The following is a 22,487-nucleotide window of genomic DNA, read 5'->3' on the forward strand; positions in this document are numbered from 1 at the left end:
ATGGAGGATAGACATAGACTATATAGTGAGATGAGATGGAGGACAGAACCATAGAGTATATAGTGAGATGGAGGACAGAACCATAGAGTATATAGTGAGATGGAGGACAGAACCATAGAGTATATAGTGAGATGGAGGACAGAACCATAGAGTATATAGTGAGATGGAGGACAGAACCATAGAGTATATAGTGAGATGGAGGACAGAACCATAGATGTAGTGAGATGGAGGACAGAACCATAGACTATATAGTGAGATGGAGGACAGAACCATAGAGTATATAGTGAGATGGAGGACAGAACCATAGAGTATATAGTGAGATGGAGGACAGAACCATAGACTATATAGTGAGATGGAGGACAGAACCATAGAGTATATAGTGAGATGGAGGACAGAACCATAGAGTATATAGTGAGATGGAGGACAGAACCATAGAGTATATAGTGAGATGGAGGACAGAACCATAGACTATATAGTGAGATGGAGGACAGAACCATAGAGTATGTAGTGAGATAGAGGACAGAACCATAGACTATATAGTGAGATGGAGGACAGAACCATAGAGTATATAGTGAGATGGAGGACAGAACCATAGAGTATATAGTGAGATGGAGGACAGAACCATAGAGTATATAGTGAGATGGAGGACAGAACCATAGAGTATATAGTGAGATGGAGGACAGAACCATAGAGTATGTAGTGAGATGGAGGACAGAACCATAGAGTATATAGTGAGATGGAGGACAGAACCATAGAGTATATAGTGAGATGGAGGACAGAACCATAGAGTATATAGTGAGATGGAGGACAGAACCATAGAGTATATAGTGAGATGGAGGACAGAACCATAGAGTATATAGTGAGATGGAGGACAGAACCATAGAGTATATAGTGAGATGGAGGACAGAACCATAGAGTATATAGTGAGATGGAGGACAGAACCATAGACTATATAGTGAGATGGAGGACAGAACCATAGAGTATATAGTGAGATGGAGGACAGAACCATAGAGTATATAGTGAGATGGAGGACAGAACCATAGAGTATATAGTGAGATGGAGGACAGAACCATAGAGTATATAGTGAGATGGAGGACAGAACCATAGAGTATATAGTGAGATGGAGAACAGAACATAGACAGATGGAGGACCAGAACCATAGAGTATATAGTGAGATGGAGGACAGAACCATAGAGTATGTAGTGAGATGGAGGACAGAACCATAGAGTATATAGTGAGATGGAGGACAGAACCATAGAGTATATAGTGAGATGGAGGACAGAACCATAGAGTATATAGTGAGATGGAGGACAGAACCATAGAGTATATAGTGAGATGGAGGACAGAACCATAGAGTATATAGTGAGATGGAGGACAGAACCATAGAGTATATAGTGAGATGGAGGACAGAACCATAGAGTATATAGTGAGATGGAGGACAGAACCATAGACATAGTGAGATGGAGGACAGAATCATAGTATATAGTGAGATGGAGGACAGACTCATAGAGTATATAGTGAGATGGAGGACAGAACCATAGAGTATATAGTGAGATGGAGGACAGAACCATAGACTATATAGTGAGATGGAGGACAGAACCATAGAGTATATAGTGAGATGGAGGACAGAACCATAGAGTATATAGTGAGATGGAGGACAGAACCATAGAGTATATAGTGAGATGGAGGACAGAACCATAGACTATATAGTGAGATGGAGGACAGAACCATAGACTATATAGTGAGATGGAGGACAGAACCATAGAGTATATAGTGAGATGGAGGACAGAACCATGAGATGGTGAGATGGAGGACAGAACCATAGAGTATATAGTGAGATGGAGGACAGAACCATAGACTATATAGTGAGATGAGATGGAGGACAGAACCATAGAGTATAGATGGAGTGAGATATAGAGATGACAGAACCATAGAGTATATAGTGAGATGGAGGACAGAACCATAGAGTATATAGTGAGATGGAGGACAGAACCATAGACTATATAGTGAGATGGAGGACAGAACCATAGAGTATGTAGTTAGATGGAGGACAGAACCATAGAGTATATAGTGAGATGGAGGACAGAATCATAGAGTATATAGTGAGATGGAGGAGGACAGAACCATAGAGTATATAGTGAGATGGAGGACAGAACCATAGAGTATAGTATGAGATAGAGATGGAGGACAGAACCATAGAGATATAGTGAGATGGAGGACAGAACCATAGAGTATATAGTGAGATGGAGGACAGAACCATAGAGTATATAGTGAGATGGAGGACAGAACCATAGAGGACAGAACATAGAGTATATAGTGAGATGGAGGACAGAACCATAGAGTATATAGTGAGATGGAGGACAGAACCATAGAGTATATAGTGAGATGGAGGACAGAACCATAGAGTATATAGTGAGATGGAGGACAGAACCATAGAGTATATAGATGAGATGGAGGACAGAACCATAGAGTATAGTGAGATGGAGGACGAACCATAGAGTATGAGATGGAGTGAGATGGATGGACAGAACCATAGACTATATAGTGAGATGGAGGACAGAACCATAGAGTATATAGTGTGAGATGGAGGACAGAACCATAGAGTATATAGTGAGATGGAGGACAGAACCATAGAGTATATAGTGAGATGAACCATAGAGGAGATGGAGGACAGAACCATAGAGTATATAGTGAGATGGAGGACAGAACCATAGAGTATATAGTGAGATGGAGGACAGAACCATAGAGTATATAGTGAGATGGAGGACAGAACCATAGAGTATATAGTGAGATGGAGACAGAACCATAGAGATATAGTGAGATGGAGGACAGAACCATAGAGATATATAGTGAGATGGAGGACAGAACCATAGAGTATATAGTGAGATGGAGGACAGAACCAGATATAGTGAGATGGAGGACAGAACATAGAGTATATAGTGAGATGGAGGACAGAACCATAGAGTATATAGTGAGATGGAGGACAGAACCATAGAGTATATAGTGAGATGGAGGACAGAACCATAGACTATATAGTGAGATGGAGGACAGAACCATAGAGTATATAGTGAGATGGAGGACAGAACCATAGAGATGGAGGACAGAACCATATAGTGAGATGGAGGACAGAACCATAGAGTATATAGTGAGATGGAGGACAGAACCATAGAGTATATAGTGAGATGGAGGACAGAACCATAGAGTATATAGTGAGATGGAGGACAGAACCATAGAGTATATAGTGAGATGGAGGACAGAACCATAGAGTATATAGTGAGATGGAGGACAGAACCATAGAGTATATAGTGAGATGGAGGACAGAACCATAGAGTATATAGTGAGATGGAGGACAGAACCATAGAGATGTAGTGAGATGGAGATGACAGAACCATAGAGTATATAGTGAGATGGAGGACAGAACCATAGAGTATATAGTGAGATGGAGGACAGAACCATAGAGATGGAGACAGAACCATAGAGTATGTAGTGAGATGGAGGACAGAACCATAGACTATATAGTGAGATGGAGGACAGAACCATAGAGTATATAGTGAGATGGAGGACAGAACCATAGAGTATATAGTGAGATGGAGGACAGAACCATAGAGTATGTGAGATGGAGGACAGAACCATAGAGTATATAGTGAGATGGAGGACAGAGATGGAGGACAGAACCATAGAGTATATAGTGAGATGGAGGACAGAACCATAGAGTATATAGTGAGATGGAGGACAGAACCATAGACTGAGATGGAGGACAGAACCATAGAGTATATAGTGAGATGGAGGACAGAACCATAGAGTATATAGTGAGATGGAGGACAGAACCATAGAGTATATAGTGAGATGGAGGACAGAACCATAGAGTATATAGTGAGATGGAGGACAGAACCATAGACTATATAGTGAGATGGAGGACAGAACCATAGAGTATATAGTGAGATGGAGGACAGAACCATAGAGTATGTAGTGAGATAGAGGACAGAACCATAGAGTATATAGTGAGATGGAGGACAGAACCATAGACTATATAGTGAGATGGAGGACAGAACCATAGAGTATATAGTGAGATGGAGGACAGAACCATAGAGTATATAGTGAGATGGAGGACAGAACCATAGAGTATATAGTGAGATGGAGGACAGAACCATAGAGTATATAGTGAGATGGAGGACAGAACCATAGAGTATATAGTGAGATGGAGGACAGAACCATAGAGTATATAGTGAGATGGAGGACAGAACCATAGAGTATATAGTGAGATGGAGGACAGAACCATAGAGATGGAGATAGACAGAACCATAGAGTATATAGTGAGATGGAGGACAGAACCATAGAGTATATAGTGAGATGGAGGACAGAACCCATAGAGATATATAGTATGAGATGGAGGACAGAACCATAGACTATATAGTGAGATGGAGGACAGAACCAGATGGAGACAGAATATATAGTGAGATGGAGGACAGAACCATAGAGTATATAGTGAGATGGAGGACAGAACCATAGAGTATATAGTGAGATGGAGGACAGAACCATAGAGTATATAGTGAGATGGAGGACAGAACCATAGAGTATATAGTGAGATGGAGGACAGAACCATAGAGTATGTAGTGAGATGGAGAACAGAACCATAGACTATATAGTGAGATGGAGGACAGAACCATAGAGTATATAATGAGATGGAGGACAGAACCATAGAGTATATAGTGAGATGGAGGACAGAATCATAGAGTATATAGTGAGATGGAGGACAGAACCATAGAGTATATAGTGAGATGGAGGACAGAACCATAGAGTATATAGTGAGATGGAGGACAGAACCATAGAGTATATAGTGAGATGGAGGAGGACAGAACCATAGAGTATATAGTGAGATGGAGGACAGAACCATAGAGTATGTAGTGAGATGGAGGACAGAACCATAGACTATATAGAGATGGAGGACAGAACCATAGACTATATAGTGAGATGGAGGACAGAACCATAGAGTATATAGTGAGATGGAGGACAGAACCATAGAGTATATAGTGAGATGGAGGACAGAACCATAGACTATATAGTGAGATGGAGGACAGAACCATAGAGTATGGATAGTGAGATGAGAGGACAGAACCATAGAGTATATAGTGAGATGGAGGACAGAACCATAGAGTATATAGTGAGATGGAGGACAGAACCATAGAGTATATAGTGAGATGGAGGACAGAACCATAGAGTATATAGTGAGATGGAGGACAGAACCATAGAGTATATAGTGAGATGGAGGACAGAACCATAGAGTATATAGTGAGATGGAGGACAGAACCATAGAGTATATAGTGAGATGGAGGACAGAACCATAGAGTATATAGTGAGATGGAGGACAGAACCATAGAGTATATAGTGAGATGGAGGACAGAACCATAGACAGAACCATAGAGTATATAGTGAGATGGAGGACAGAACCATAGAGTATGTAGTGAGATAGAGGACAGAACCATAGAGTATATAGTGAGATGGAGGACAGAATCATAGAGTATATAGTGAGATGGAGGACAGAACCATAGAGTATATAGTGAGATGGAGGACAGAACCATAGAGTATATAGTGAGATGGAGGACAGAACCATAGACTATATAGTGAGATGGAGGACAGAACCATAGAGTATATAGTGAGATGGAGGACAGAACCATAGAGTATATAGTGAGATGGAGGACAGAACCATAGAGTATATAGTGAGATGGAGGACAGAACCATAGAGTATATAGTGAGATGGAGGACAGAACCATAGAGTATATAGTGAGATGGAGGACAGAACCATAGAGTATATAGTGAGATGGAGGACAGAACCATAGAGTATATAGTGAGATGGAGGACAGAACCATAGAGTATATAGTGAGATGGAGGACAGAACCATAGAGTATATAGTGAGATGGAGGACAGAACCATAGAGTATATAGATGTATATAGTGAGATAGAGGACAGAACCATAGACTATATAGTGAGATGGAGGACAGAACCATAGAGTATATAGTGAGATGGAGGACAGAACCATAGAGTATATAGTGAGATGGAGGACAGAACCATAGACTATATAGTGAGATGGAGGACAGAACCATAGAGTATATATGAGATGGAGGACAGAACCATAGAGTATATAGTGAGATGGAGGACAGAACCATAGAGTATAGTGAGATGGAGGACAGAACCATAGACTATATAGTGAGATGGAGGACAGAACCATAGAGTATATAGTGAGATGGAGGACAGAACCATAGAGTATGTAGTGAGATGGAGACAGAACCATAGAGTATATAGTGAGATGGAGGACAGAACCATAGAGTATATAGTGAGATGGAGGACAGAACCATAGAGTATAGTGAGATGGAGGACAGAACCATAGAGTATATAGTGAGATGGAGGACAGATAGACTATATAGTGAGATGGAGGACAGAACCATAGAGTATATAGTGAGATAGTGAGATGACAGAACCATAGAGTATATAGTGAGATGAGGACAGAACCATAGAGTATATAGTGAGATGGAGGACAGAACCATAGAGTATATAGTGAGATGGAGGACAGAACCATAGACTATATAGTGAGATGGAGGACAGAACCATAGAGTATATAGTGAGATGGAGGACAGAACCATAGAGTATGTAGTGAGATGGAGGACAGAACCATAGAGTATATAGTGAGATGGAGGACAGAACCATAGAGTATATAGTGAGATGGAGGACAGAACCATAGAGTATATAGTGAGATGGAGGACAGAACCATAGAGTATATAGTGAGATGGAGGACAGAACCATAGACTATAGTGAGATGGAGGACAGAACCATAGAGTATATAGTGAGATGGAGGACAGAACCATAGACTATATAGTGAGATGGAGGACAGAACCATAGAGTATATAGTGAGATGGAGGACAGAACCATAGAGTATATAGTGAGATGGAGGACAGAACCATAGAGTATGTAGTGAGATAGAGGACAGAACCATAGACTATATAGTGAGATGGAGGACAGAACCATAGAGTATATAGTGAGATGGAGGACAGAACCATAGAGTATATAGTGAGATGGAGGAGAACCATAGAGTATATAGGAGATAGAGGACAGAACCATAGAGTATATAGTGAGATGGAGGACAGAACCATAGAGTATATAGTGAGATGGAGGACAGAACCATAGAGTATATAGTGAGATGGAGGACAGAACCATAGAGTATATAGTGAGATGGAGGACAGAACCATAGAGTATATAGTGAGATGGAGGACAGAACCATAGAGTATATAGTGAGATGAGACAGAACCATAGGATATAGTGAGATGGAGGACAGAACCATAGAGTATATAGTGAGATGGAGGACAGAACCATAGAGTATATAGTGAGATGGAGGACAGAACCATAGAGTATATATAGTGAGATGGATAGAGTATATAGTGAGATGGAGGACAGAACCATAGAGTATATAGTGAGATGGAGACAGAACCATAGACTATATAGTGAGATGGAGGACAGAACCATAGAGTATATAGTGAGATGGAGGACAGAACCATAGAGTATATAGTGAGATGGAGGATAGACTATATAGTGAGATGGAGGACAGAACCATAGACTATATAGTGAGATGGAGGACAGAACCATAGAGTATATAGTGAGATGGAGGACAGAACCATAGAGTATGTAGTGAGATGGAGGACAGAACCATAGAGTATATAGTGAGATGGAGGACAGAACCATAGAGTATATAGTGAGATGGAGATGGAGACAGAACCAGAGTATATAGTGAGATGGAGGACAGAACCATAGAGTATATAGTGAGATGGAGGACAGAACCATAGAGTATATAGTGAGATGGAGAGGACAGAACCATAGAGTATATAGTGAGATGAGGACAGAACCATAGAGTATATAGTGAGATGGAGGACAGAACCATAGAGTATATAGTGAGATGGAGGACAGAACCATAGAGTATATAGTGAGATGGAGGACAGAACCATAGACTATATAGTAGTGAGAGATATAGAGTATATAGTGAGATGGAGAGAGTATATAGTGAGATGGAGGACAGAACCATAGAGTATATAGTGAGATGGAGGACAGAACCATAGACTATATAGTGAGATGGAGGACAGAACCATAGAGTATATAGTGAGATGGAGGACAGAACCATAGAGTATATAGTGAGATGGAGGACAGAACCATAGAGTATATGAGATGGAGGACAGAATGAGATGTGAGATGGAGGACAGAACCATAGAGTATATAGTGAGATGGAGGACAGAACCATAGAGTATATAGTGAGATGGAGGACAGAACCATAGAGTATATAGTGAGATGGAGGACAGAACCATAGAGTATAGAGTATATAGTGAGATGGAGGACAGAACCATAGAGTATATAGTGAGATGGAGGACAGAACCATAGAGTATATAGTGAGATGGAGGACAGAACCATAGACTATATAGTGAGATGGAGGACAGAACCATAGAGTATATAGTGAGATGGAGGACAGAACCATAGAGTATATAGTGAGATGGATAGACTATATAGTGAGATGGAGGACAGAACCATAGAGTATATAGTGAGATGGAGGACAGAACCATAGAGTATATAGTGAGATGGAGGACAGAACCATAGAGTATATAGTGAGATGGAGGACAGAACCATAGAGTATATAGTGAGATGGAGGACAGAACCATAGAGATGGAGGACAGAACCATATAGTGAGATGGAGGACAGAACCATAGAGTATATAGTGAGATGGAGGACAGAACCATAGAGATATAGTGAGATGGAGGACAGAACCATAGAGTATATAGTGAGATGGAGGACAGAACCATAGAGTATATAGTGAGATGGAGGACAGAACCATAGACTATATAGTGAGATGGAGGACAGAACCATAGAGTATATAGTGAGATGGAGGACAGAACCATAGAGTATATAGTGAGATGGAGGACAGAACCATAGACTATATAGTGAGATGGAGGACAGAACCATAGACTATATAGTGAGATAGAGGACAGAACCATAGAGTATGTAGTGAGATGGAGGACAGAACCATAGAGTATATAGTGAGATGGAGGACAGAACCATAGAGTATATAGTGAGATGGAGGACAGAACCATAGAGTATATAGTGAGATGGAGGACAGAACCATAGAGTATATAGTGAGATAGAGGACAGAACCATAGAGTATATAGTGAGATGGAGGACAGAACCATAGAGTATATAGTGAGATGGAGGACAGAACCATAGAGTATATAGTGAGATGGAGGACAGAACCATAGACTATATAGTGAGATGGAGGACAGAACCATAGAGTATATAGTGAGATGGAGGACAGAACCATAGAGTATATAGTGAGATGGAGGACAGAACCATAGAGTATATAGTGAGATGGAGGACAGAACCATAGAGTATATAGTGAGATGGAGGACAGAATCATAGAGTATGTAGTGAGATAGAGGACAGAACCATAGAGTATATAGTGAGATGGAGGACAGAACCATAGAGTATGTAGTGAGATGGAGGACAGAACCATAGACTATATAGTGAGATGGAGGACAGAACCATAGAGTATATAGTGAGATGGAGGACAGAACCATAGACTATATAGTGAGATGGAGGACAGAACCATAGAGTATGTAGTGAGATGGAGGACAGAACCATGAGATGGAGGACAGAACCATAGAGTATATAGTGAGATGGAGGACAGAACCATAGAGTATATAGTGAGATGGAGGACAGAACCATAGAGTATATAGTGAGATGGAGGACAGAACCATAGAGTATATAGTGAGATGGAGGACAGAACCATAGAGTATATAGTGAGATGGAGGACAGAACCATAGACTATATAGTGAGATGGAGGACAGAACCATAGAGTATATAGTGAGATGGAGGACAGAACCATAGAGTATATAGTGAGATGGAGGACAGAACCATAGAGTATATAGTGAGATGGAGGACAGAACCATAGAGTATATAGTGAGATGGAGGACAGAACCATAGACTATATAGTGAGATGGAGGACAGAACCATAGAGTATATAGTGAGATGGAGGACAGAACCATAGAGTATAGTGAGATGGAGGACAGAACCATATATAGTGAGATGGAGGACAGAACCATAGAGTATATAGTGAGATGGAGGACAGAACCATAGAGTATATAGTGAGATGGAGGACAGAACCATAGAGTATATAGTGAGATGGAGGACAGAACCATAGAGTATAGTGAGATGGAGGACAGAACCATAGCGTATATAGTGAGATGGAGGACAGAACCATAGAGTATGTAGTGAGATAGAGGACAGAACCATAGAGTATATAGTGAGATGGAGGACAGAATCATAGACTATATAGTGAGATGGAGGACAGAATCATAGACTATATAGTGAGATAGAGGACAGAACCATAGAGTATGTAGTGAGATAGAGGACAGAACCATAGAGTATATAGTGAGATGGAGGACAGAACCATAGAGTATATAGTGAGATGGAGGACAGAACCATAGACTATATAGTGAGATGGAGGACAGAACCATAGAGTATGTAGTTAGATGGAGGACAGAACCATAGAGTATATAGTGAGATGGAGGACAGAACCATAGAGTATATAGTGAGATGGAGGACAGAACCATAGAGTATATAGTGAGATGGAGGACAGAACCATAGACTATAGTGAGATGGAGGACAGAACCATAGACTATATAGTGAGATGGAGGACAGAACCATAGAGTATATAGTGAGATGGAGGACAGAACCATAGCGTATATAGTGAGATGAGGAGAACCATAGAGTATGTAGTGAGATGGAGGACAGAACCATAGACTATATAGTGAGATGGAGGACAGAACCATAGAGTATATAGTGAGATGGAGGACAGAACCATAGAGTATATAGTGAGATGGAGGACAGAACCATAGAGTATATAGTGAGATGGAGGACAGAACCATAGACTATATAGTGAGATGGAGGACAGAACCATAGAGTATATAGTGAGATGGAGGACATAGAGTATATAGTGAGATGGAGGACAGAACCATAGAGTATATAGTGAGATGGAGGACAGAACCATAGAGTATATAGTGAGATGGAGGACAGAACCATAGAGTATGTAGTGAGATGGAGGACAGAACCATAGAGATGGAGGACAGAACCATATATAGTGAGATGGAGGACAGAACCATAGAGTATATAGTGAGATGGAGGACAGAACCATAGACTATATAGTGAGATGGAGGACAGAACCATAGAGTATATAGTGAGATGGAGGACAGAACCATAGAGTATATAGTGAGATAGAGGACAGAACCATAGAGTATATAGTGAGATGGAGGACAGAACCATAGACTATATAGTGAGATGGAGGACAGAACCATAGAGTATATAGTGAGATGGAGGACAGAACCATAGAGTATATAGTGAGATGGAGGACAGAACCATAGACTATATAGTGAGATGGAGGACAGAATCATAGACTATATAGTGAGATAGAGGACAGAACCATAGAGTATGTAGTGAGATAGAGGACAGAACCATAGAGTATATAGTGAGATGGAGGACAGAACCATAGAGTATATAGTGAGATGGAGGACAGAACCATAGAGTATATAGTGAGATGGAGGACAGAACCATAGACTATATAGTGAGATGGAGGACAGAACCATAGAGTATATAGTGAGATGGAGGACAGAACCATAGAGTATATAGTGAGATGGAGGACAGAACCATAGAGTATATAGTAGTGAGATAGGAGGACAGAGGACAGACCATAGAGTATATAGTGAGATGGAGGACAGAACCATAGAGTATATAGTGAGATGGAGGACAGAACCATAGAGTATATAGTGAGATGGAGGACAGAACCATAGAGTATATAGTGAGATGGAGGACAGAACCATAGAGTATATAGTGAGATGGAGGACAGAACCATAGAGTATGTAGTGAGATAGAGGACAGAACCATAGATATAGTGAGATGGAGGACAGAACCATAGAGTATATAGTGAGATGGAGGACAGAACCATAGAGTATGTAGTGAGATGGAGGACAGAATCATAGAGTATATAGTGAGATGGAGGACAGAACCATAGAGTATGTAGTGAGATGGAGGACAGAATCATAGAGTATGTAGTGAGATGGAGGACAGAACCATAGACTATATAGTGAGATAGAGGACAGAACCATAGACTATATAGTGAGATGGAGGACAGAATCATAGAGTATATAGTGAGACGGAGGACAGAATCATAGAGTATATAGTGAGATAGAGGACAGAACCATAGAGTATGTAGTGAGATGGAGGACAGAACCATAGACTATATAGTGAGATAGAGGACAGAACCATAGAGTATATAGTGAGATGGAGGACAGAACCATAGAGTATGTAGTGAGATGGAGGACAGAACCATAGACTATATAGTGAGATGGAGGACAGAACCATAGACTATATAGTGAGATAGAGGACAGAACCATAGAGTATGTAGTGAGATGGAGGACAGAACCATAGACTATATAGTGAGATGGAGGACAGAACCATAGAGTATGTAGTGAGATGGAGGACAGAACCATAGAGTATGTAGTGAGATAGAGGACAGAATCATAGAGTATGTAGTGAGATAGAGGACAGAACCATAGAGTATATAGTGAGATGGAGGACAGAACCATAGAGTATGTAGTGAGATGGAGGACAGAACCATAGACTATATAGTGAGATAGAGGACAGAACCATAGACTATATAGTGAGATGGAGGACAGAACCATAGACTATATAGTGAGATAGAGGACAGAACCATAGAGTATGTAGTGAGATGGAGGACAGAACCATAGACTATATAGTGAGATGGAGGACAGAACCATAGACTATATAGTGAGGATGGAGGACAGAACCATAGAGATGTGAGAGGACAGAACCATAGAGTATGTAGTGAGATGGAGGACAGAACCATAGAGTATATAGTGAGATAGAGGACAGAACCATAGAGTATACAGTGAGATGGAGGACAGAACCATAGAGTATATAGTGAGATGGAGGACAGAATCATAGAGTATGTAGTGAGATAGAGGACAGAACCATAGAGTATATAGTGAGATGGAGGACAGATCCATAGAGTATGTAGTGAGATGGAGGACAGAACCATAGAGATGGAGGACAGAACCATAGACTATATAGTGAGATGGAGGACAGAACCATAGAGTATGTAGAGATGGAGGACAGAACCATAGAGTATGTAGTGAGATGGAGGACAGAACCATAGAGTATGTAGTGAGATGGAGGACAGAACCATAGAGTATGTAGTGAGATGGAGGACAGAACCATAGAACCAGAACCATAGAGTATATAGTGAGATGGAGAACAGAACCATAGACTATATAGTGAGATGGAGGACAGAACCATAGAGTATGTAGTGAGATGGAGGACAGAACCATAGACTATATAGTGAGATAGAGGACAGAACCATAGAGTATGTAGTGAGATGGAGAACAGAACCATAGAGTATGTAGTGAGATAGAGGACAGAACCATAGAGTATGTAGTGAGATGGAGAACAGAACCATAGAGTATGTATTGAGATTGAGGACAGAACCATAGAGTATATAGTTAGATAGAGGACAGAACCATAGAGTATATAGTTAGATGGAGAACAGAACCATAGACTATATAGTGAGATGGAGGACAGAACCATAGAGTATATAGTGAGATGGAGGACAGAACCATAGACTATATAGTGAGATGGAGGACAGAACCATAGAGTATATAGTGAGATGGAGGACAGAACCATAGAGAATATAGTGAGATGGAGGACAGAACCATAGAGAATATAGTGAGATGGAGGACAGAACCATAGAGTATATAGTGAGATGGAGGACAGAACCATAGACTATATAGTGAGATGGAGGACAGAACCATAGACTATATAGTGAGATGGAGGACTGAACCATAGATTATATAGTGAGATGGAGGACTGAACCATAGAGTATATAGTGAGATGGAGGACTGAACCATAGACTATATAGTGAGATGGAGGACTGAACCATAGAGTATATAGTGAGATGGAGGACTGAACCATAGAGTATATAATGAGATGGAGGACATTATCCTCAGTAAATAAAGAAGGGATAGTGGACGAAAAAGACAAAGGGAGCAGAGAGATAGAAGAGAGAGGATGTGGGGCTGATAAACTGTGATTGCAACATTGCTTGACAGAGCTTAGTGCAGGGCTGTCTGTGTAATGCTCTCAAGACGGATAGAACGAGGCGCTGCGCCTCTCCCTTAGCCCTCTGCTCCGTCACCGCACTCACTCGCTCTTCCCTCTCTCCTCTCTGATTCCTTCGTTCTGTTTTTCCCTGCGATCCCTCTCTCTCTCTCTCTCTCTCTCTCTCTCTCTCTCTACTAACGATGTGTTCTGCCTGCCTCTGCCTGGCTGACTAATGCCCACTGACAGCCCCACTCAGGCAGAAAGTCTATGGCCGCCCCTACACACGCACAGACACACAAACACACATATTTATCCTACATATTTACATTCATGTGATGCACACAAATAGTCACGTACCGAGTGCATGCCAACTCGCTTCAACAACCATGTATTTGGTATCTGGTATTTTATTAAGATCCCCATTAGCTGTTGCAAAGCAGCAGCTCCTCTTCCTGGGGTCCAAACAAAACATGAAACACAATACAGAATGACATAATACAGAACATCATTAGACAAGAACAGCTCAAGGACAGAACTATCAGTGCATTGGCACTGATAGAGCTACAATAGACAAATCACACCCAATCTTTCACGTCACATGTAGAGAGATGTATATAACAGATGGCACATGCATACATATACTGTATGTTTTCACATACATGGTAGCACTGGCCTAAAGGTTAAACAAACATAATATAGAGATGGTCTCTGTAGAAAACCTCACTGCTTTTAGTTAGAACTCTGTCTAGTCACACACACACACACACACACACACACACACACACACACACACACACACACACACACACACACACACACACACACACACACACACACACACACACACACACACACACACACACCCAGTCCCGCGTGTCTCACCAGTGTCTCGGTGTCGTCTCGCCAGTGGAAGAGAGGCTAGGAATGAGGTCAGTGAGTAAGTCTTTCACACAGGGCTACACCTCTGGGTCCCCCCCCCCCCCGGTCCCAGTACACACACACACACACACACACACACACACACACACACACACACACACACACACACACACAGTCCCAGGCTGCTCACGGCTTCACGCTCCCCCAGCTGATGGTTCCAGCCCACCCATTAGTCTGTGTTAAGCAAGACCTCTGTGGCCTCTCTATGCTCTGGCACACATTTCACTGTGACTGGGTATATATATATATATATATATATATATATATATATATCTTTCTGTCTCTATATCTATGTCTCTCTCTCTCTCTGTTTCTCTTTCTGTCTCTATATCTTTCTCTATATATATCTGTCTCTCCCTCTCTGTCTCTCTGTGTCTCTTTCTCTTTCTGTTTCTATATGTCTCTCCCTCTCTCTCTATATATATATATATATCTGTCACTTTCTCTCTCTCTCTCTCTCTCTCTCTCTCTCTATCTCTCTCTATGTGTCTCTCTCTTTCTGTCTCTATATATCTCTCTCTATATCTCTCTATATATCTCTCTCTCTCTCGCTCTCTCTCTCTCCCTCTCTCTGTCTCTCTCTCTTTCTGTCTCTACATCTCTGTCTCTCGCTCCCCCGGGTACTGTACTGCTCTGTATCTGTGGAAGTAGAACAACTGTTTGTAGACTTTGTGAGCAGTATTTGTGATGTATATTCAAATGGGAATGAAGCTGGAACTGATTGTATAACAGTATAACTAGATTAGTATAATGTTTTTGTTGAAACAGAAACTATTTTGTTTTGGAAATGGATGATACATTTCCATGTTGTATAAATCTTTGGAAGTCTATCAGTGATACGACAGATAAAGGATCATAATTTGATCACCCTGTTGTTGCAGGGAATGCAAACGTGTAGTATATTCAAGGTTTAAAAAAATGCCTTCTAAAGTTTATAATTTACAATTTAAAATGTTAGACTTGGTTTGCACTAACAAAAAATGTATCAACCCCAACACAAATGTCCATTAATTATAATCCACATAATAATTAACATTTCCTTCAGGATTATTTTCCTGTGGTGAGAAATAGGTTGAATTAAGATCCTACACCTGTATCCGTTTATATTCCTTTCATTGATATTCTAAGAAATAGGATTATGAGGGATAGAACTTCTATAGCCTTTAATGAAGTTTATTGTCTAGTCTGAAAAGACTTGAACATTCATCTATACTCCACCCCTCTGTTACCAATGACACCCCTTCACGCACACACACACACACACACACACACACACACACACACACACACACACACACACACACACACACACACACACACACACACACACACACACACACACATTCCAGCGTCTCCATTAGCAATTCATGAGGCTGGTCTCATTATAAGTTCAGTTTTAGCGTGGGCCTCTGAAGTGTGTGTGTGTGTGTGTGTGTGTGCGTGTGTGTGTGTGAGAGAGTGTGATTCTCTGAAGTATATGGCTGGAGCAACTTATTCATATTTCATAGTCTCCCATTGAGGAACTAAAAAGTAGTCGACCCTCTTCCGCTACTAAGTGCTCCTATTCTTCTCGTCTTCTTCTTCTTCTTTCACATTTCCCCCTCTTTTCTCGTTAGACTCTCTCCTCCAGTTCCCTCTCTCGCATTCGCTCTCTTCAGATCTCTCTCCCCATTCCTCTTCCATTCTCTCTCTCTCCGTTTCTGTCTCCTCAGCTACCCCCCTCTCTTGCACGGTGCCGCCACTCAGACCCTAACTCAAACTGACTTAATTGGGATGTCTTTGTTCCAGGAACTGTGGGCATCCCTTCCCCTTCCCCTTCTCCCTGTATCCTAACCAGAGAGAGATTGACAGAGAGAGAGAGGAGGAATGGGTAGAGGTAGAGACGGAGGGGAGGAGGAGGAGAGAGAGGGGGGGATCCAAAGTGAACCTCTACCAGTGCCATGCTGAGGCGCGGGTTGTGAAGGGGGTTGTGGGGCTGTGTGTGTGTGTGTGTGTGTGTGTGTGTGTGTGTGTGTATAGGGGTGGGGGACCCGGGGTGAAGGGAGGGGGGATGCCTGATTGTCAGCCTGGCAGACAGAAGCTCTGCCCCTGAAACAAACCCATGCATGAATAAGTCATTAAATGCAGTCTGTGTGTCTGAACGAGTGGAATGAACAGAGGACCATCAGATCGGAGAGGAGAGGAGAGGAGAGGAGGATGAGAGAAGGGGACCATGGGAGGAGGGGAGAGTGTGAAAACGAGACAGACGTCACATTCCCTGGCAATGACAACCAGAGAGAGAAAGAGCGGGAGAAAGAGAGGGAGATTATTTGATTGGTTTGGTACAGGGTGGGGGCATGTGTGTTTGTATTGTGCGTGTGTGTGTTTGTGTGTGTCTGCATGTGCATGTGTGAGCGCTTGCGTGTATATGTTTGTGCGTGCATGTTTGTGTATGGGTGGTGATGGGGGTGTTAGGATGATGAGACTAGAGTTGGCCTATTGTAGTCTCTATTGTAATCACTATTGTCGTCTCTATTGTAGTCTATTGTAATCTCTATTGTAGTCTCTATTGTAGTCTATTGTAGTCTTTATTGGAGTCTATTGTAGTCTCTATCCTCTCCTTATTGTCGTCTGCAGGAATGCATGTTATAAGATTTGAGCGTGTGCATTTTACATACCAAAACACATTGTCTGCCTCCTGCGGTGAGTATACAAGTGATAAGCAGTGAGAAGAATAATTCCATGACAGACAGTGAAGGAAGAGAGAGAGAGAGTATGGGAACAAATATGTTTTCTTTCAGGCCAATAAGGCTAATTTGAATGTTGAGACGTAGGAGAGGAGTTCTCGTTCTCTCTTCTTCGAAGTACATGACCTTCTTCATGTAACCCTCCAACCGCCCCCTTTCCTTTCCAATCAGATTAATAATCTTCTCCCTCTCTTCATCCCCCCTCTCTCTTTCCCTTGCTCTTCTGCCTCTCATATTCCTTTGTTTATTACACCACTCAGACTCTACAAGTTTTCCATGACGGATGTGTTCTGTGTTCTGTATTGTGTGAGTCCCCGTTCAAAGCTCTGTCAGATCTAGCGCACATTTTGTGAGCTGAGGGTTTCAAGTTCACGCCAGGACATGTCTATATATATATATATATATATATATATGTGTGTGTGTGTGTGTGTCCAGGTGGAGGTGAATGGGAGGGGGGAGCAACACATAAAATTTGCAATAGTGAGGCATTATTTATTTCAGCCTCGCTTTCCTTCTCTTTTTTTTGTTCTCCTCCTCGAAAACCAACTGTTTCTCTTTCAGCATCTTAAACCATAACCCCCCCTCCAGCCTCTCTCTCTCCTCTCTCTCTCTCTCTCTCTCTCTCTCTCTCTCTCTCTCTCTCTCTCTCTCTCTCGCTCTCTCTCTCCCTCTCTCTCTCTCTCTCGCTCTCTCTCTCCCTCTCTCTCTCTCTCTCTCTCTACTACATTCTCTCCTCTGTATTCCTCCTTCTGTCTTCTCTCCTTTCTTTCTGTCTACTATGGTCATGTCTCATGGGGAAGAGAGTTGGCAAGAAGCAGGCTTGCTACCATGGAAACAGGAACCCTCCCTCTCCCACAGGTCTCCTTAGCAACTGGTAGCTTGGCATTGTAGTAATGAGCAGACCCAGTGTGCCAGGCTAACAGAGCATGAGAGGAGCGTGTGTGTACAGTGCCTTCAGAAAGTATTCATACCCCTTGACTTATTCCACATTTTGTTGTGTTACAGACATAATTCTAAATTGAATAAATTGAGATGTTTGGTCATTCTCACCTATCTACACACAATACCCTATAATGACAGTGAAAACATGTTTTTGAATGTTAAGCAAATTGATTGAAAATAAAATACAGAAATATCTTATTCACATAAGAATTCACCACCCTGAATCAATGTTACATTCACCTTTGGCAGTGATTACAGCTGTGATTCATTTTGGGTAAGTCTCTAAGAGCTTTGCACACCTGGATTGAATAATATTTGCACATTATTATTTTTTAAATTCTTCATGCTCTATCAAGTTGGTTGTTGATCATTGCTAGACAAACCTTTTCAAGTCTTGCCTTAGATGTTCAAGCATATTTAAGAAAACATTGTAACTTGGCCACTCAGGGACATTCAATGTCATCTTGGTAAGCAACTCCATTGTATATTTGCCCTTGTGTTTTAGGTTATTGTCCTGCTGAAAGGTGAATTTGTCTCCTAGTGTCTGTTGGAAAGCAGACTGAAGCAGGTTTTACTCTAGGATTTTTCCTATGCATAGCTCTATTCAATGTATTTTTATCTAGAAAAAACTCCCTAGTCCTTGCAGATGACAAGTATACCCATAACATGATGCAGCCAACAACATTCTTGAAAATATGAAGTGGTACTCAGTGATGTGTTGTGTTTGATTTGCCACAAAATGATCGCTTTGTATTCATTTTGTGTTCATTTCATGCTACATTTATTTCAGTTTTATTGAAAACAGCAATGATTTTTAGAATATTTGTTATCTGTACAGGATTCCTTCTTTTCACTCTGTCATTTAGGTTAGTATTGTAGAGTAACTGCAATGTTGTTGGTCCATCTTCAGTTTTCTCCTATCACAGCCATTAAAATCAATAACTGTTTTAAAGTCACCATTGGCCTCATGATGAAATCCCTGAGGGGTTTCCTTCCTCACCAGTAACTGAGTTAGTGAGGATGCCTGTATCTTTGTAGTGACTGGGTGTATTGATACACCATCCAAAGTCTAACTGATCAAAGGGATATTCAATGTCTGTCTACCAATAGCTGCCCTTCTTAGTGAAGCATTGGAAAACCTTCCTGGTCTTTGTGGTTGAATCTGTGTTTGAAATTCACCACTCAACTGAGGGAACTTACAAATAATTGTATGTATGTGGTACAGAGATGAGGTAGTCATTAAAAAAATGATGTGTATAGAAGTTTTCTATATATATATGTGTGTTTGTTTGTGTGTGTGTGTGTGTGTGTGTTTCTGCTAGCTTTTTAACAGTGTATGACTAACAAAAGCAGCGTGAGAAATACCAAATAACTGAGCCTCTCCAAGGTATGAGTGTGAATTTTCCATTTGCAAACCATTTTCAAGAAAGATCAAATTCTTGACACATTTTAATGCATTTCATGGAGTTGACAGTCTGAAGAAGAACACTACATGTTATCATGTTTGACTTTATGAAGCAGTGTCTTTGTGTTGTGCTTCGTTGTACAGATCAGGTTTCTCCTCTCAGAGACACGGGGAACAATTAGCATGTGACATGGTTGATGATTGATTGTGTACACAACACCCACCCAGGATTCAGTGGGAGAGTAAAATGATATGATATTCTATGGGCGTAATGTTTTACCAAAGCCTATTGGAAGATATAACATTCTATCAATGGATTGGATTTCTTTCTATTTGAATGGCAACCGTTACTAAGACACCGTATAAAATGAGGGACTCCTGGAAAGGGGAAAGTGTTCTGGAGCTGTCCATTTGGTATTTTGTTACTTTGATATTTTGGAGTCATCTGATTCTGAAACATGTTAGCCTCAGTATGGACATAGATCTGATGGTGTAAAGTACTGAATTGATGGTCTCTCCAGAGACACAGTGCCAGGTGCCAGGTGTTTCTCCAGAGACACAGTGCCAGGTGCCAGGTGTTTCTCAGCTCTCTCTCTCTCTCAGGTGTTATGGAGCCTGGAGCTCCCGAAGGTGTCTCCTCTCTTCACCTGGACTCAGCTCTCTCTGACGGAGCCATGATCTCCCACTGGGGACAGAGGTTTGAGCTCCCGAAGGTGTCTCCTCGCTTCACCTGGACTCAGCTCTCTCTGACGGAGCCATGATCTCCCACTGGGGACAGATGTTTGAGCTCCCGAAGGTGTCTCCTCTCTTCACCTGGACTCAGCTCTCTCTGACGGAGCCATGATCTCCCACTGGGGACAGAGGTTTGAGCTCCCGAAGGTGTCTCCTCTCTTCACCTGGACTCAGCTCTCTCTGACGGAGCCATGATCTCCCACTGGGGACAGAGGTTTGAGCTCCCGAAGGTGTCTCATCGCTTCACCTGGACTCAGCTCTCTCTGACGGAGCCATGATCTCCCACTGGGGACAGAGGTTTGAGCTCCCGAAGGTGTCTCCTCGCTTCACCTGGACTCAGCTCTCTCTGACGGAGCCATGATCTCCCACTGGGGACAGAAGTTTGAGCTCCCGAAGGTGTCTCCTCGCTTCACCTGGACTCAGCTCTCTGACGGAGCCATGATCTCCCACTGGGGACAGAGGTTTGAGCTCCCGAAGGTGTCTCATCGCTTCACCTGGACTCAGCTCTCTCTGACGGAGCCATGATCTCCCACTGGGGACAGAGGTTTGAGCTCCCGAAGGTGTCTCCTCTCTTCACCTGGACTCAGCTCTCTCTGACGGAGCCATGATCTCCCACTGGGGACAGAGGTTTGAGCTCCCGAAGGTGTCTCATCGCTTCACCTGGACTCAGCTCTCTCTGACGGAGCCATGATCTCCCACTGGGGACAGAGGTTTGAGCTCCCGAAGGTGTCTCCTCGCTTCACCTGGACTCAGCTCTCTGACGGAGCCATGATCTCCCACTGGGGACAGAGGTTTGAGCTCCCGAAGGTGTCTCCTCGCTTCACCTGGACTCAGCTCTCTCTGACGGAGCCATGATCTCCCACTGGGGACAGAGGTTTGAGCTCCCGAAGGTGTCTCATCGCTTCACCTGGACTCAGCTCTCTCTGACGGAGCCATGATCTCCCACTGGGGACAGAGGTTTGAGCTCCCGAAGGTGTCTCATCGCTTCACCTGGACTCAGCTCTCTCTGACGGAGCCATGATCTCCCACTGGGGACAGAGGTTTGAGCTCCCGAAGGTGTCTCCTCGCTTCACCTGGACTCAGCTCTCTCTGACGGAGCCATGATCTCCCACTGGGGACAGAGGTTTGAGCTCCCGAAGGTGTCTCATCGCTTCACCTGGACTCAGCTCTCTCTGACGGAGCCATGATCTCCCACTGGGGACAGAGGTTTGAGCTTCCGAAGGTGTCTCCTTGCTTCACCTGGACTCAGCTCTCTCTGACGGAGCCATGATCTCCCACTGGGGACAGAGGTTTGAGCTTCCGAAGGTGTCTCCTTGCTTCACCTGGACTCAGCTCTCTCTGACGGAGCCATGATCTCCCACTGGGGACAGAGGTTTGAGCTCCCAAAGGTGTCTCATCGCTTCACCTGGACTCAGCTCTCTCTGACGGAGCCATGATCTCCCACTGGGGACAGAGGTTTGAGCTACCAAAGGTGTCTCCTCTCCTCGTTCCACCTGGCATGTTGTGAAAGCTCAGGGAGGCACTTCGCTATTCTACAGGTGTGATTG

The 22,487-nt window shown here is 42.5% G+C and overlaps 2 protein-coding genes across 2 annotated transcripts in view; both read left to right on the forward strand.

Moving 5' to 3' along the window:
* The window catches only part of LOC115131445 (forkhead box protein O6-like), a 45,911-nt gene extending 24,446 nt beyond the window's left edge, over positions 1–21,465 (forward strand). The window contains exons 2-3 of the mRNA XM_065021045.1: positions 19,309–19,327; positions 21,281–21,465. Of these exons, the coding sequence (XP_064877117.1) occupies positions 19,309–19,327; positions 21,281–21,465 (204 nt within the window). The remainder of the gene's footprint in view (positions 1–19,308; positions 19,328–21,280) is intronic.
* Positions 21,466–21,627: 162 nt separating this feature from the next.
* LOC135572623 (forkhead box protein O3-like) overlaps positions 21,628–22,487 on the forward strand; it is a 32,192-nt gene continuing 31,332 nt past the window's right edge. The window contains exon 1 of the mRNA XM_065021046.1: positions 21,628–21,747. Within this exon, the coding sequence (XP_064877118.1) occupies positions 21,628–21,747 (120 nt within the window). The remainder of the gene's footprint in view (positions 21,748–22,487) is intronic.

This window comes from Oncorhynchus nerka, linkage group LG7 (genome assembly GCF_034236695.1).
Source record: "Oncorhynchus nerka isolate Pitt River linkage group LG7, Oner_Uvic_2.0, whole genome shotgun sequence".
In the NCBI taxonomy this organism is placed as follows: domain Eukaryota; kingdom Metazoa; phylum Chordata; class Actinopteri; order Salmoniformes; family Salmonidae; genus Oncorhynchus; species Oncorhynchus nerka.